The sequence below is a fragment of the Protopterus annectens genome, chromosome 8.part0, assembly GCF_019279795.1.
Source record: "Protopterus annectens isolate FY-2018-M chromosome 8.part0, PAN1.0, whole genome shotgun sequence".
Taxonomy (NCBI): Eukaryota; Metazoa; Chordata; order Ceratodontiformes; family Protopteridae; genus Protopterus; species Protopterus annectens.
This window is the reverse complement of record NC_056741.1, coordinates 333,885,966-333,902,582: the sequence shown is the minus strand read 5'-3', so window position 1 is coordinate 333,902,582 and position 16,617 is coordinate 333,885,966. Positions and strand designations below refer to the sequence as shown.

Genomic DNA, 16,617 nt, shown 5'->3' with positions numbered 1-16,617 from the left:
GGCAATGCCTGTTCATATTTTAATGATGTTTTACCTGGTTCATAAGTATGTCTCCGAGTCGATTGATGACAAAATTTTTGTTGCTCTCAATGGCCAGGGACTCCTTGCGCCTATCTAGAAGCCTCGTAAGGAATTGTACATGGATATCCAGCAGCTCATCCAAAGAAGGAAACATGTTGTGCACTAGCTGGGAGTCCATTTGTAAGTCTTCCAACATTCCCTTTCGAAAGATATCAGACATGATCTTCAACGTTCGTACATGATGTACCTCTGTCTGTATCAGTTCTGTAAAACAAAAAGCTGAATCAGCTGGCAATGCACTAACATTCCCACAGAATGACAGTAATGTTCAGAGCTCATAATAAAGACAGTTCTGATACTCGACAGACACAAAACCACTGAGCTGCTACTGCATAAATGATACCAACTATTTTTTTTAACAATTCTCCTTTTTGCCCATCATTCAGGTACCATGAATTTAGCTGTCCAGCCATCAAGTCAAACATTTCTCTCACCAATAACAGATACTTTAGTACACAATGTAGCTACTTCTGTATGATCTTGTGAATGCTCTCTTCCTAATAACGGTTTGTGTCTTTCGGCTTTTCACGGTTAGGGGTCGCCACAGCGGAACTCCGGTTCGCTAATGATTGGCACTAGAGTTTTACGTGCTGGCTTGCCGGGCCTAACACACAACCTTCAATGAAGGAACACCCGTTCACGTATGTCGCCACACAGAAGATGCTCTAACTGAGAATCGAATGGGCAACGTCTAACTGTGAGCCGACAACGCTGAGTTATTTTACAAAGCAGCCTTTGAATTAGGATTATTAATCTTGTTGCTCATAGTCTCCCTTGTCTCCTTTGTCATCATTATTCTCTGATAATATTCTCTTCTTGCCTCAGTACTGCAGATGCCATGAGGCCACCTCTGGGGCACAAAGTGATAAAGCTCTGAGTGTGACCCAGACAACCTAGGATCAACTAGTGGACAGAGAGCTGGAGGAGCTACTGAGGGATAGTGGAGGTAAGAGGTCGATGCTGCCTCATCCACCTGCGGGAGAGGGGTGAACCCAGAGTGTCGGAGGAGACGTGGAGGAAGAGTGAGAGGTCAATGCTGTCTCACCCATCCTGGGGGAGGAGGGTGACCCCAGATCCCGCAGGAGCCATGGGGTAGAGTGAGAGTCAGATCGATGCTGCCTCAACCATCTTGGGGGAGGAGGGTGATCCCAGAGTGCTGCAGGAGCCATGGAAGGAGAGTGGGAGTGAGAGTTTGATGCTGCCTCACCCATCCTGGGGGAGAAGGAGATCCAACACACTGCAATGTCAGCACCTATTCCAAATGGGGGAATATGTTCAATATTCAATACATCATAAACTGCAAATCTCAGCAGAGACTTTACATGAACTGGTCACCTATCAATGTAATGGGCTCTCAAAACCCTGTTACCAAATCCTTGATCTATGTCTGCACTTCAAGAGTGGAAGCCTTTCTAATCCTTAAAGGCAGTTTACTCCATAGCTTTCCAGCCCTACAATAAAATAATCCTCTCCCCTGAACAATGTTGCACACTAGTGTATTCACAAGGAAATAACTATTTATAGTGTCTACACTATGTCACTTAATATCTAAACATAGCATAGCTATCAATAAGATGTTGTTCATGCATTTATAAATTAGTATAAGATCTCATCTTACCAGTCTATAATTTATTGGAAAAAGTGACAACTGCTGCAACCTGTTCCTAAAAGTTAGACATTTAACTCCCAATAATTTGCCTAGATTACAACTAACCAATTGAGTACAATTATAAACACAAGTTGCTGCACAATATTCTATATGTGGTCTCACAGCAGCTTTGTACCCTTTCATCTCAGCTAGTGATATTACATGAAATGTCTCTAATTAATGCACAACATTTCTTGATAACTACCGAGAGATTATCTTCCTACGTCAGTCCACTATCAAACCCAGGCACCTTATCTTTTTTTTTTTCACAACTTAAGATAACATTACATTACAAAGCACATTGGGCAACCAGAATTATTATTAACAAAATGGAAAATTCCATGTGCTTATTTACTGATCATACATACAAGGAATCCAAATAACTCTGTAATACATTACACCAGTCACAACCTAAGTGACACATAGCTCAAAACCAGTGTGCTACTCAACAAACAGCCCCTAAGACAAGACAATGTACCAAACACTTTAGTCATAGGTGACTCTATAGTCAGGCACACTGATGTCCCACACTCACCAGGCTAAACAAGGAGAAAATTACAGTCAGCTGCCTGTCGGGTGCCAGGATCCGCCACATAATGCGTGCACTCAAGTCACTCCACAAAAAGTACAAATATGGCTCTGTCATTGTCCATGTTGAAGTGAATAATTTGAGACATACCTCTCTAGACTACACAAAAAGAGACATGGAAGAGCTCTCGGATCATGTGGTCCAGGCAGGTATGACCCTAGCCCTGAGTAGCATCCTACCTTCGCCTAGAATGATACCACAGTATAGGCACAAAATGATTGACTTCAGCAATTAGCTAAGCTTCTGGTGTCATTCAAAGGGGATCCAGTATCTGTCTGCCTGGGATGACATGATGGACAAACCACGATGCTTTGCCAGAGATGGTCTGCACCTGTCACTCTTGGGATTCAGGTTGCTGGCTAAAGCTCTTGCCACCCCTATAGTGCCTTTTTTAGGCAAGGTTCAAAGGACAAAACCACTGTAACAGATACAAGCATGCAAAATCTGAAGGTAATGCTACTCAATGCTAGAAGTCTAAATCTCAAAATGCACTCTCTCGAGGCACTCCTAAAAATGGAGAACATCGATATCTGTGCAGTAACTGAGACCTGGTTCAAGGCTCCAGAGAGCACCTCTGCAATACCAGGCTACAACTCTTAATTACCACACTTTTCGGCCACCAAACCAAGACCGAAACACTAAAGGTGGAGGAGTGTCCATATTCACCAAGGATTTTCCCACCTCCAGGCTAGTTACCCAACACAATGCATCTGAAATTCTCCAGGTGCAACTAACACTAGGTAAGACTGCAATCCAAACTGTAGCTTGCTACAGATCCCCCACCATGCCCCAAGATTCTCACTACACCTTTCTAAACATACTGGAAAATATTAAGATACAACCAAACACCCTAATACTGGGTAATTTTAACTACCCTGCCATTAAGTGGGAAAACTACTTGGGTACCAACACCTTTTCCCAACGGTTCTTGGAATTCATAAATTCCAACAACCTGGATCAACTAATCCATTGTCCCACCAGGGGCTCCAATATCCTAGACCTGGTCATTATCAACATGGGAGATAAATGCTCCACACCAGTGGTCACCCCCTCACTGGTCAGATCTGACCATAAGCAAATCACCCTTGGCATCAACATCCCAACCCCACCCCCCAGTATGGAAACCTCCGTAAAAAACTTCTCCAAAGCCAACTTCATGCTACTCAAGTCAGAAGTGACAAACTTCATGACACCCATGCAGACGGGAGCTGAAAGTTCGACTGCTAAATCCTACACTAAGGCACTGTACAAGCACATCCATTCGTGAATGAATCGTGCCATCCCAAATAGAACCAAGATGCTCTCCTCCAAAAAAAGGAAGCCAATCTGGTGGTCTCCTGCCATAAACAAATTATACAACAGAAGGAAGAAACTGTTGCAGAAAAGAGGAAAATCCCAGGATGCAAAAAACTCCCTTACCAGCCTCAGTAAGAAGCTGAGATCCCTCATAAAATCCTCCAGAGCCAGTTACGAAAATAAAATTGTCAAAGATTCCAAAGACAACCACAAGGTATTCTATAGTTATGTCAAGAATCTAAATGGCAATGCTCAGATCTGCTCTGAGCTACAACAGAATGGCATTAAATATACTGATCCCAAGGATATTGCCAATATACTGGCAGATCGATTTAGTGCCAACTTCACCCCCCTCTCACTCCCTAAAGGGCCCATCTCAGTACCAAAAGATTGCCAAATTCCAGTAATCACGGTCACACAGGTAGAAACCGCACTCTCCAAAGCTAAGAATACATCATCCATGGGACCAGACGGCATCCTGGGCTGTGTACTACATGAACTACAAAATGAACTGGCACCTCACCTAAGTGTCATGTTTAATCATAACCTCACCTCAGGCTTCGTGCCCACTGAGTGACACACAGCTACAGTTATTCCACTCCACAAGGGGGGATCCACCCTGGATCCTGGGAACTACCGTCCCATCAGTCTGACGAGCCTGATCTGTAAGGGCATGGAACGCATTATCATGGAACTTATAAACAAAGACATTGGCAGCCTTCAAACACTGGACCACACCCAGTTTGGGTTCATGAAGGGCCGATCTTGTCTCCTGAACCTGATTGACTTCTATGAATCAGTCTCCAGAGCTATGTACATGGGTAAGGCGGTCCACACAGCCTATCTGGACCTTGCCAAGGCCTTCAACACCATCCCCCACTCTGGAATCATAGATACATTTACTAAGCTGGGCATAAATCCCTACGTCAACCGATGGGTTGCCGAGTCCAAATCCAGCTCTAGACAAGTGACAAGTGGAGTACCCCAGGGTTCAGTCCTGGGACCGCTCTTGTTTGGCATCTACTTCTCTGAAGAACAGGCCAACACTAAGGGACTCTGGCTAACAAAGTTTGCAGATGACTGCAAACTGGGAGCCATTATTGAATCCCCAAATGATGTGGATATTCTACAAAAGGGCCTTACAGAAACAGATGCTTGGTGCCGGAGCCATGGGTTCAAGCTTAATGCCAAGACATGTACAGTTATCCCCTTTGGGAAAAACCATGTACCTATGAATTACCACATAGGTGGCAGTACACTAAACACTGAAAGTGTGATGAGAGACTTAGGGGCACAGGTGGACAGTGATCTCACCTTCGATAACCACATTGCAACAACAGTCATGAAATCCTTCTATGTGGCATACCTCATCACTAAGGGTTTTTCATCCAGAAAAAAGGAGGTCATTGTCCCACTGTACTCATCCCTCATTAGACCCATTATGAGTACAATGCTCTGTTTGGTATGTACCTCATAAGACATCTGCAACAGATGGAAAGGCTGCAGAAATAACTCACTAAAAGAATCACAGGCCTAAAGCAGATGCCCTATGCTGACAGTCTAAAAAAACTCCAGCTATACTCTGTGGCATATCATCTACTCAGAGACGATCTCTGCTTAACATACAGGGCCATGTCAAACCCTGAGCTGTTGGACATGTTCCACTTAAAGAAATCCCAATCCCTCAGAGCCACACGCTCCAAGGATCTAAACCTTGTTATCACAATCAACAAAACATGCTGTAGGGATAGGTTCCTGACCCAGAGACTCCCCATACTTTGGAATAGACTGCCCGTACATGTCAAGCAGAGCACCTCCTTGGCCCTCCTCAAAAGGAACCTTGACGATTGGATGGGAGATAGGAAATTCACCCCAGGGATCACGTCAGTCGCCCTGCTAGACAGGGGTCCAGGGAAGTAAATATTGTGGGAAGAAATATTCAGGGAATTGTTATGGCAGGCTTGTATAGGCCCTAGGGCTGATAGCCTAGTACCAACCTATGAACCTATAATCATTCACTGAATTAATAATCAACCCAACCTTGGTGTCCTCAGAAATCTTATTGATTAACATACTGTTTTGAAATGGAAGATCAGACATGAACATGCTACACATTGTAGAGGACAGACCCTTGAATATCCCCAACATACCAGTCATGGCCTTGGATGTAATATCCTCAATTCTTAAGAGTTTGGCTAGTCAAACATTTGCCATCTCAAAGTATCTACAAGGCTTTTCTGTTGTCTGAAGTGTAAGTTGCCAACTTAAGTTTCTTGTTTTCTTGAATAATATTGTAAATCTTGATCCTATTTTCTGATACCTGATTTTATTTTTAATGCTAGAGGCCCTCTTGTCCATCTCATTTTAGTTTGTTTGCCACGGTAGTACACTGATCAGTACAGACCATTTGTACATCTTCCAGCAAATATTTTTATTCTACTAAGCTTAGTTTACCATCCACCACTAAAGCACACCTCCTATAACACTTGATGTTCCTAGCACCAGGAACAGAACCATCTATAAATGTGCAGAAATGCTCATAAAAAAATTCCTAACACTTTGAAATATTCTTATCTTTCACATCTCTCTTCCTATTCCAGTTATTTACCTCCCCAATAATGACTAGATAATCAGGTTGATAACATCTGAATATGGGAGCATTTTCCTTAGGTCTGGGTGGGCTTACTGTCTTTGTAACCATAAAATACACACATGATCAGACTTGCTCAGTTCAACTTTGGTTTTATGATAACTGGCCACTATACTGTTCTTACTCCAGACCACATCAAGAGCCTTATCAGGCACAAGGTATCAGAGGGCACAATCAGACAGTAGTCCACTACAGACATTAAGAAATGAATGCCGATGCTGCATTTGTGGTCAGGGCTGAAGTGCTTGGCATTCTGTGGTTGTCAAAGGCAGTATCAGCATTAATTTCTGAATGTTGGTAATACACCGTGGCAACCTGTTTGTCACATCTGTAACAGTTTAAAGAACCATTTTTTAGTAATCTTCAACTGCCTGGGAGCAAAAAATTTTTTTTCTCAATTGAGTGAGGGCACCATATCAGGGAACTTCATGCAGCACCAGAAAAGCTAGCTACAACTATGCCTTATGTTTTGTTTTCTAGTTGGTTCATCTACCACCTGAGTATAGCATATATTGTATGGCCCTGTGATGTACACTTGGCACTGATAATTCACATTCACAGACTCCACGTGGGCCAGCAGAGTAATCCAGGCTGCAGAGAGCTGAATAAGCGACTTTTCTTGATACTAAGTATATTTTTTGTTGCTTTCCACATCTGAATACCTAGCAACTGTATTTTGCCTGCCTTTCTGTTACATTGAAGCTGTTTTTACTGCATTTAACTTAATATTGCACTTGGAATCCTTGTTTGTTACTATTTGACTGTATTTGTAGCAAATTCTTCTGTGTAAGCTGTAGTAGCTGATTCATAGCATTTATAAGTGTTTGCTGTACCTGTTTCTGCCTGTTTTGTGAAAAAAAAAAAAAAGAAAAAATATCTCTTGTTTTTCCTGCTTTACTAGTTTAGTCCAGTTTCAGAGTTGCTGATTCCTGGGCTTTGGTTGTAGTTCCTGTGTACTGTTTCCTTGCCTTATTTGGGAGAAGGGAAGCTACCTTGCTTTCCTGCTTTACTAGTTTAGTCCAGTTTCAGAGTTGCTGATTCCTGGGCTTTGGTTGTAGTTCCTGTGTACTGTTTCCTTGCCTTATTTGGGGAAGGGAAGCTACCTTGCTTACCAGTGGGAGTGGGAAGCATTGAGCTGCCTTTGTCCAGTTTTGTGGGGTTTGAGCCAGTAACTAGTAGTTTATTGGTCGTTTTGGGCCAGTTTCTAGCTTTCCAGCCCCTGGTATAAAACTTTCAGCTTGTACCTACTCAGCACAGACTCCACGTGGGCCAGCAGAGTAATCCAGGCTGCAGAGAGCTGAATAAGCGACTTTTCTTGATACTAAGTATATTTTTGTTGCTTTCCACATCTGAATACCTAGCAACTGTATTTTGCCTGCCTTTCTGTTACATTGAAGCTGTTTTTACTGCATTTAACTTAATATTGCACTTGGAATCCTTGTTTGTTACTATTTGACTGTATTTGTAGCAAATTCTTCTGTGTAAGCTGTAGTAGCTGATTCATAGCATTTATAAGTGTTTGCTGTACCTGTTTGCAATCCCAAGGATACATTTTTACATGATAAGAAATAATATCAAGTAAGCATTTTCTAAAGATTCACACTTGGCAATTTTATACATCTAAAGAGGGGAAAGGGTGACCTTTTTGAAGTTAGGACTTAAGCTGAGACTTAATGATAGGGCAAGACATTTTTCAAAGAAAAAAGACCATGTCAAATGTTGCTTCATGAAGGTATTAGAAACAGATAAAAGCTAAGTAATTTTCTTGATTGTATACTATGTTCATCCACATAATTCCAGGTCAGTTTGGGCAGTGCCTTTCTTCTAACATTGAGCAGTATAGAATAACTTATGCAACTGCATCAATTTTCATTTCACTGATCAAAAATTTTCTTACCAATAACTTTCATACATTAATATGTTTGCTGTTACATTTCTGTTTTGGAAAAAAAAGTTATAAATTATATTCTGCTTTACAGTAGCCATTTCAACTGTCTGCTTAAGATTTAATCTTTAGTAATGTTTAATGTAAGATCCTTCTTTCATAGTTTATAGATTCATTTGTTTCCGCTTGGTTGGTTTCTTGTTTTTCCATTGGCTTTTGTGGCCTTACTTTTCAGTTTTATTGGAGGATTGATTTGCTTTTGTACTGTTTTCCTTACGGAACTGCTGTATAATGCTTTGGTTGTTCTTAGTAACTTGCCTTATTATTTGAGGCTGTAACTAGTATCATCCTGGCCAGGGGTACCTTTGGCCGATAAATTTTCATTGATACTAATAAAATTCTTTGCTTCCAATCTGATATCCTAGCACTGTATTCGTTTCTCTAATCAAGTTTCTTTATTAGTTGAGCAATCTTGTATTCTATTTGCTGATTTTTATTTTTTTGGTTTAGTGTGACTCTAGCAATCTATTTTTTGTCCTTTACGTTAGCTTTAGTGATTTATTAAATACTGTTCTGCTTACTATTTAAATTATTCTACAGCATTTGTTAGTCAAAGACTTTTTGTTAATTTAGGCGATGCAGTTCATTTTTATCTGTGCTGGTTCATAAGTTGTCTCGTTGTCCAATTTGGTTTCACTAATGGCCAGGGTTCTTGGCTTTCTTAGCCTTTATTTTCTTCGGAAGTTAGCTCTACCTACTAGTAAAAGTGGGCAGAGCTGAATCCATTGAAGTTGAAATTTCTTCATACTAAGATATTTTTCGACTGTATCTGATACCTGCACGTATTAAACCTTTTTATCATACTATTTTCTACATTTACCAGATAGATTAGTCATGTCTAATAAATTTTGTATCGTAGCAAATTCATGGGTGTATGTAATGATTCAAATTTTAAATTTCTCCTTTTGCTTTGTACATGAATAGCATATCTTTGTTGTACTTTCTTTTTCCAGTTCTTTAGTATATAGTTTCTTTAGTTCTGTGAGTTTCTGCTTTCGGTTTGGACTTTGCTTTCAGGTTGGAGTCGGAATGTTCCTTGCTTTTGCTAGGTTTTCTACTGGCTTCCGGGCTATGGGCAGCCTTCATAGCTTTACCTTTGCAGAAAGTTTAGCTTCACTAGATGATGGGCAGTGGGCCGCTGCCATGCTGTTAGTTACAAGCCCTTTCATTAGATTTTAATCTTTTGTTTCCTCTGATTTAGCACTTTTTATCTTTCTTTCTATCATACTGCAATGCCATAGGTACCCTGGACATAGTTAAATTTTTTTGAAAATTATATGTACGTATAGTGTTAGCTTATGGTTTTGTGTAAGTTTCTGAGCTGTTATCATGAAAGAATTTTCTTGTTTTCGGGTTTGTGAAAGTCATTTAGAGTTACTGCCTTGTATCTGTGTCCTGTTCCTTTCTGACTTGGATGGATCTATGTCCTTCCTTTCGGAGTGGTGATTCCTGGTTCGAGGTTCCTGGGGGATGGTTTAGTTCATGTGCTGGCATCCTGGGGTATTTGTCCAGAGTGTTGAGCACTTTGCATTGAGTTAGTTCAATCAGTATTTGTTTCTCACCGAACTTTTTCTGGTCGCCAAAATGGAAGCTTTCACCAGTCAAACTTGACTGCCTTCCACTGCTGACGATAATTAGTTTATCCAAGCATTTTCCTTCATAATTAATCCTTTTGAATTTACTCTATTTGCAAGGAATACTTTTTAGCTACATTTAGTTATATTAATTAATTGTTAATAAGATTTTTCATGCATTTATATGTTTAATGTATTTCATCTTAATTTATTGGAAAAGTGAACTTCTGCACCTTTTTAAAAGTTAGCATTAATTCCTGATTTGCTAGAGTTAGATTACAATTCTTTCATGCTTGTTGTGACAGTTTTATGTTCGTGTTTTCTGCCTTTTTTGCAATGAAGACTAATATGGAAATTTGCTTTTCCAGTTTGGTTTCTATCTTGGGTTTTTACTTTTCTTGTCCACAGTTTAAAGCCTTTACTTAAAAACCCTTCCCTTTGAGAGGTATCCATAGCTAAAATTTTGCTTTAATAATCTAAAATTGCCTTTACCTCTTTTTATGATTAACATTCATTAAGCTAAGACTTTCTTTTGAAGTTTTGTCTGTTGCTCATAGTCTCCCTTGTCTCCTTTGTCATCATTATTCTCTGATAATATTCTCTTCTTGCCTCAGTACTGCAGATGCCATGAGGCCACCTCTGGGGCACAAAGTGATAAAGCTCTGAGTGTGACCCAGACAACCTAGGATCAACTAGTGGACAGAGAGCTGGAGGAGCTACTGAGGGATAGTGGAGGTAAGAGGTCGATGCTGCCTCATCCACCTGCGGGAGGGGGGTGAACTCAGAGTGTCGGAGGAGACGTGGAGGAAGAGTGAGAGGTCAATGCCACCCATCCTGGGGGAGGAGGGTGACCCCAGATCCTGCAGGAGCCATTGGGTAGAGTGAGAGTCAGATCGATGCTGCCTCAACCATCTTGGGGGAGGAGGGTGATCCCAGAGTGCTGCAGGAGCCATGGAAGGAGAGTGGGAGTGAGAGGTTGATGCTGCCTCAGCCATCCTGGGGGAGAAGGAGATCCAACACACTGCAATGTCAGCACCTATTCCAAATGGGGGAATATGTTCAATATTCAATACATCACAAACTGCAAATCTCAACAGAGACTTTACATGAACTGGTCACCTATCAATGCAATGGGCTCTCAAAACCCTGTTACCAAATCCTTGATCTATGTCTGCACTTCAAGCGTGGAAGCCTTTCTAATCCTTAAAGGCAGTTTACTCCATAGCTTTCCAGCCCTACAATAAAATAATCCTCTCCCCTGAACAATGTTGCACACTAGTGTATTCACAAGGAAATAACTATTTATAGTGCCTACACTATGTCACTTAATATCTAAACATAGCATAGCTATCAATAAGATATTGTTCATGCATTTATAAATTAGTATAAGATCTTATCTTACCAGTCTATAATTTATTGGAAAAAGTGACAACTGCTGCAACCTGTTCCTAAAAGTTAGACATTTAACTCCCAATAATTTGCCTAGAGTACAACTAACCAACTGAGTACAATTATAAACACAAGTTGCTGCACAATATTCTATATGTGGTCTCACAGCAGCTTTGTACCCTTTCATCTCAACTAGTGATATTACATGAAATGTCTCTAATTAATGCACAACATTTCTTGATAACTACCGAGAGATTATCTTCCTACTTCAGTCCACTATCAAACCCAGGCACCTTATCTTTTTTTTTTTCACAACTTAAGATAACATTACATTACAAAGCACATGGGAAACCAGAATTATTATTAAGAAAATGTAAAATTCCATGTGCTTATTTACTGATCATACATACAAGGAATCCAAATAACTCTGTAATACAACATTACACCAGTCACAACCTAAGTGACACATAGCTCAACACCAGTGTGCTACTCAACAAACAGCCCCTAAGACAAGACAACGTACCAAACACTTTAGTCATAGGTGACTCTATAGTCAGGCACACTGATGTCCCACACTCACCAGGCTAAACAAGGAGAAAATTACAGTCAGCTGCCTGTCGGGTGCCAGGATCCGCCACATAATGCGTGCACTCAAGTCACTCCACAAAAAGTACAAATATGGCTCTGTCATTGTCCATGTTGAAGTGAATAATTTGAGACATACCTCTCTAGACTACACAAAAAGAGACATGGAAGAGCTCTCGGATCATGTGGTCCAGGCAGATATGACCCTAGCCCTGAGTAGCATCCTACCTTCGCCTAGAATGATACCACAGTATAAGCACAAAATGACTGACTTCAGCAATTAGCTAAGCTTCTGGTGTCATTCAAAGGGGATCCAGTATCTGTCTGCCTGGGATGACATGATGGACAAACCACGATGCTTTGCCAGAGATGGTCTGCACCTGTCACCCTTGGGATTCAGGTTGCTGGCTAAAGCTCTTGCCACCCCTATAGTGCCTTTTTTAGGCAAGGTTCAAAGGACAAAACCACTGTAACAGATACAAGCATGCAAAATCTGAAGGTAATGCTACTCAATGCTAGAAGTCTAAATCTCAAAATGCACTCTCTTGAGGCACTCCTAAAAATGGAGAACATCGATATCTGTGCAGTAACTGAGACCTGGTTCAAGGCTCCAGAGAGCACCTCTGCAAAACCAGGCTACAACTCTTAATTACCACACTTTTCGGCCACCAAACCAAGACCGAAACACTAAAGGTGGAGGAGTGTCCATATTCACCAAGGATATTCCCACCTTCAGGCTAGTTGCCCAACACAATACACCTGAAATTCTCCAGGTGAAACTAACACTAGGTAAGACTGCAATCCAAACTGTAGCTTGCTACAGATCCCCCACCATGCCCCAAGATTCTCACTACACCTTTCTAAACATACTGGAAAATATTAAGATACAACCAAACACCCTAATACTGGGTAATTTTAACTACCCTGCCATTAAGTGGGAAAACTACTCGGGTACCAACACCTTTTCCCAACGGTTCTTGGAATTCATAAATTCCAACGACCTGGATCAACTAATCCATTGTCCCACCAGGGGCTCCAATATCCTAGACCTGGTCATTACCAACATGGGAGATAAATGCTCCACACCAGTGGTCACCCCCTCACTGGTCAGATCTGACCATAAGCAAATCACCCTTGGCATCAACATCCCAACCCCACCCCCCAGTATGGAAACCTCCGTAAAAAACTTCTCCAAAGCCAACTTCATGCTACTCAAGTCAGAAGTGACAAACTTCATGACACCCATGCAGACGGGAGCTGAAAGTTCGACTGCTAAATCCTACACTAAGGCACTGTACAAGCACATCCATTCGTGAATGAATCGTGCCATCCCAAATAGAACCAAGAAGCTCTCCTCCAAAAAAAGGAAGCCAATCTGGTGGTCTCCTGCCATAAACAAACTATACAACAGAAGGAAGAAACTGTTGCAGAAAAGAGGAAAATCCCAGGATGCAAAAAACTCCCTTACCAGCCTCAGTAAGAAGCTGAGATCCCTCATAAAATCCTCCAGAGCTAGTTACGAAAATAAAATTGCCAAAGATTCCAAAGACAACCACAAGGTATTCTATAGTTATGTCAAGAATCTAAATGGCAATGCTCAGATCTGCTCTGAGCTACAACAGAATGGCATTAAATATACTGATCCCAAGGATATTGTCAATATACTGGCAGAGCGATTTAGTGCAAACTTCACCCCCCTCTCACTCCCTAAAGGGCCCATCTCAGTACCAAAAGATTGCCAAATTCCAGTAATCACGGTCACACAGGTAGAAACCGCACTCTCCAAAGCTAAGAATACAGCATCCATGGGACCAGACGGCATCCTGGGCTGTGTACTACATGAACTACAAAATGAACTGGCACCTCACCTAAGTGTCATGTTTAATCATAGCCTCAACTCAGGCTTCATGCCCACTGAGTGACACACAGCTACAGTTATTCCACTCCACAAGGGGGGATCCACCTTGGATCCTGGGAACTACCGTCCCATCAGTCTGACGAGCCTGATCTGCAAGGGCATGGAACGCATTATCATGGAACTTATAAACAAAGACATTGGCAACCTTCAAACACTGGACCACACCCAGTTTGGGTTCATGAAGGGCCGATCTTGTCTCCTGAACCTGATTGACTTCTATGAATCAGTCTCCAGAGCTATGGACGTGGGTAAGGCGGTCCACACAGCCTATCTGGACCTTGCCAAGGCCTTCGACACCATCCCCCACTCTGGAATCATAGATACATTTACTAAGCTGGGCATAAATCCCTACGTCACTCGATGGGTTGCCAACTCCAAATCCAGCTCTAGACAAGTGACAAGTGGAGTACCCCAGGGTTCAGTCCTGGGACCGCTCTTGTTTGGCATCTACTTCTCTGAAGAACAGGCCAACACTAAGGGACTCTGGCTAACAAAGTTTGCAGATGACTGCAAACTGGGAGCCATTACTGAATCCCCAAATGATGTGGATATTCTACAAAAGGGCCTTACAGTAACAGATGCTTGGTGCCAGAGCAATGGGCTCAAGCTTAATGCCAAGAAATGTACAGTTATCCCCTTTGGGAAAAACCATGTACCTATGAATTACCACATAGGTGGCAGTACACTAAACACTGAAAGTGTGATGAGAGACTTAGGGGCACAGGTGGACAGTGATCTCACCTTCGATAACCATATTGCAACAACAGTCATGAAATCCTTCTATGTGGCATACTCATCACTAAGGGTTTTTCATCCAGAAAAAAGGAGGTCATTGTCCCACTGTACTCATCCCTCATTAGACCCATTATGAGTACAATGCCCCGTTTGGTATGTACCTCACAAGACATCTGCAACAGCTGGAAAGGCCGCAGAAATAACTCACTAAAAGAATCACAGGCCTAAAGCAGATGCCCTATGCTGACAGTCTAAAAAAACTCCAGCTATACTCTGTGGCATATCATCTATTCAGAGGCGATCTCTGCTTAACATACAGGGCCATGTCAAACCCTGAGCTGTTGGACATGTTCCACTTAAAGAAATCCCAATCCCTCAGAGCCACACGCTCCAAGGATCTAAACCTTGTTATCACAATGAACAAAACATGCTGTAGGGATAGGTTCCTGACCCAGAGACTCCCCATACTCTGGAACAGACTGCCCGTACATGTCAAGCAGAGCACCTCCTTGGCCCTCTTCAAAAGGAACCTTGACGATTGGATGGGAGATAGGAAATTCACCCCAGGGATCACGTCAGTCGCCCTGCTAGACAGGGGTCCAGGGAAGTAAATATTGTGGGAAGAAATATTCAGGGAATTGTTATGGCAGGCTTGTATAGGCCCTAGGGCTGATAGCCTAGTACCAACCTATGAACCTATAATCATTCACTGAATTAATAATCAACCCAACCTTGGTGTCCTCAGAAATCTTATTGATTAACATACTGTTTTGAATTGGAAGATCAGACATGAACATGCTACACATTGTAGAGGACAGACCCTTGAATATCCCCAACATACCAGTCATGGCCTTGGATGTAATATCCTCAATTCTTAAGAGTTTGGCTAGTCAAACATTTGCCATCTCAAAGTATCTACAAGGCTTTTCTGTTGTCTGAAGTGTAAGTTGCCAACTTAAGTTTCTTGTTTTCTTGAATAATATTGTAAATCTTGATCCTATTTTCTGATACCTGATTTTATTTTTAATGCTAGAGGCCCTCTTGTCCATCTCATTTTAGTTTGTTTGCCAGGGTAGTACACTGATCAGTACAGACCATTTGTACATCTTCCAGCAAATATTTTTATTCTACTAAGCTTAGTTTACCATCCACCACTAAGCACACCTCCTATAACACTTGATGTTCCTAGCACCAGGAACAGAACCATCTATAAATGTGCAGAAATGCTCATAAAAAAATTCCTAACACTTTGAAATATTCTTATCTTTCACATCTCTCTTCCTATTCCAGTTATTTACCTCCCCAATAATGACTAGATAATCAGGTTGATAACATCTGAATATGGGAGCATTTTCCTTAGGTCTGGGTGGGCTTACTGTCTTAGTAACCATAAAATACACACATGATCAGACTTGCTCAGTTCAACTTTGGTTTTATGATAACTGGCCACTATACTGTTCTTACTCCAGACCACATCCAGAGCCTTATCAGGCACAAGGTATCAGAGGGCACAATCAGACAGGAGTCCACTACAGACATTAAGAAATGAATGCCGATGCTGCATTTGTGGTCAGGGCTGAAGTGCTTGGCATTCTGTGGCTGTCAAAGGCAGTATCAGCATTAATTTCTGAATGTTGGTAATACACCGTGGCAACCTGTTTGTCACATCTGTAACAGTTTAAAGAACCATTTTTTAGTAATCTTCAACTGCCTGGGAGCAAAAAATGTTTTTTCTCAATTGAGTGAGGGTACCATATCAGGGAACTTCATGCAGCACCAGAAAAGCTAGCTACAACTATGCCTTATGTTTTGTTTTCTAGTTGGTTCATCTACCACCTGAATATAGCATGCATTGTATGGCCCTGTGATGTACACTTGGCACTGATAATTCACATTCACGTAGTAACCTTCATGGGACATGTGTATCAGCTGCAGGAGAGGGGTCTAGGCCCAGAGAATTAAAAAACTCAAACCTGCCTATATGACAGCTATGCTTAGCTTTTGCTCCAGTGATTTCTAAGAATTAGACAGTCACTGTTGGGGGATGACGGTCCAAAAACATAAGGCAATAAAAAGAACAAAGAAAAGAAACCAGCTCATGCTACACTTGCATTTCTCCTAAAGTCCCTTACTCACCTGCAATAATACGTATCCCTCCAGTGCATGCGCATGCTATCTGTCCCTTCTAAGAAATCACTTCAGTAAAA

General features: G+C 41.6%; 1 protein-coding gene across 4 annotated transcripts in view; it reads right to left on the bottom strand.

Moving 5' to 3' along the window:
* ARHGEF2 (Rho/Rac guanine nucleotide exchange factor 2) overlaps nucleotides 1-16,617 on the bottom strand; it is a 924,267-nt gene that overhangs the window by 167,058 nt on the left and 740,592 nt on the right. For all 4 annotated transcript variants that reach the window (XM_044079827.1, XM_044079829.1, XM_044079828.1 and 1 more), the window contains one exon: nucleotides 35-285. In XM_044079827.1, coding sequence (XP_043935762.1) covers nucleotides 35-285 — 251 coding nt within the window. The remainder of the gene's footprint in view (nucleotides 1-34; nucleotides 286-16,617) is intronic.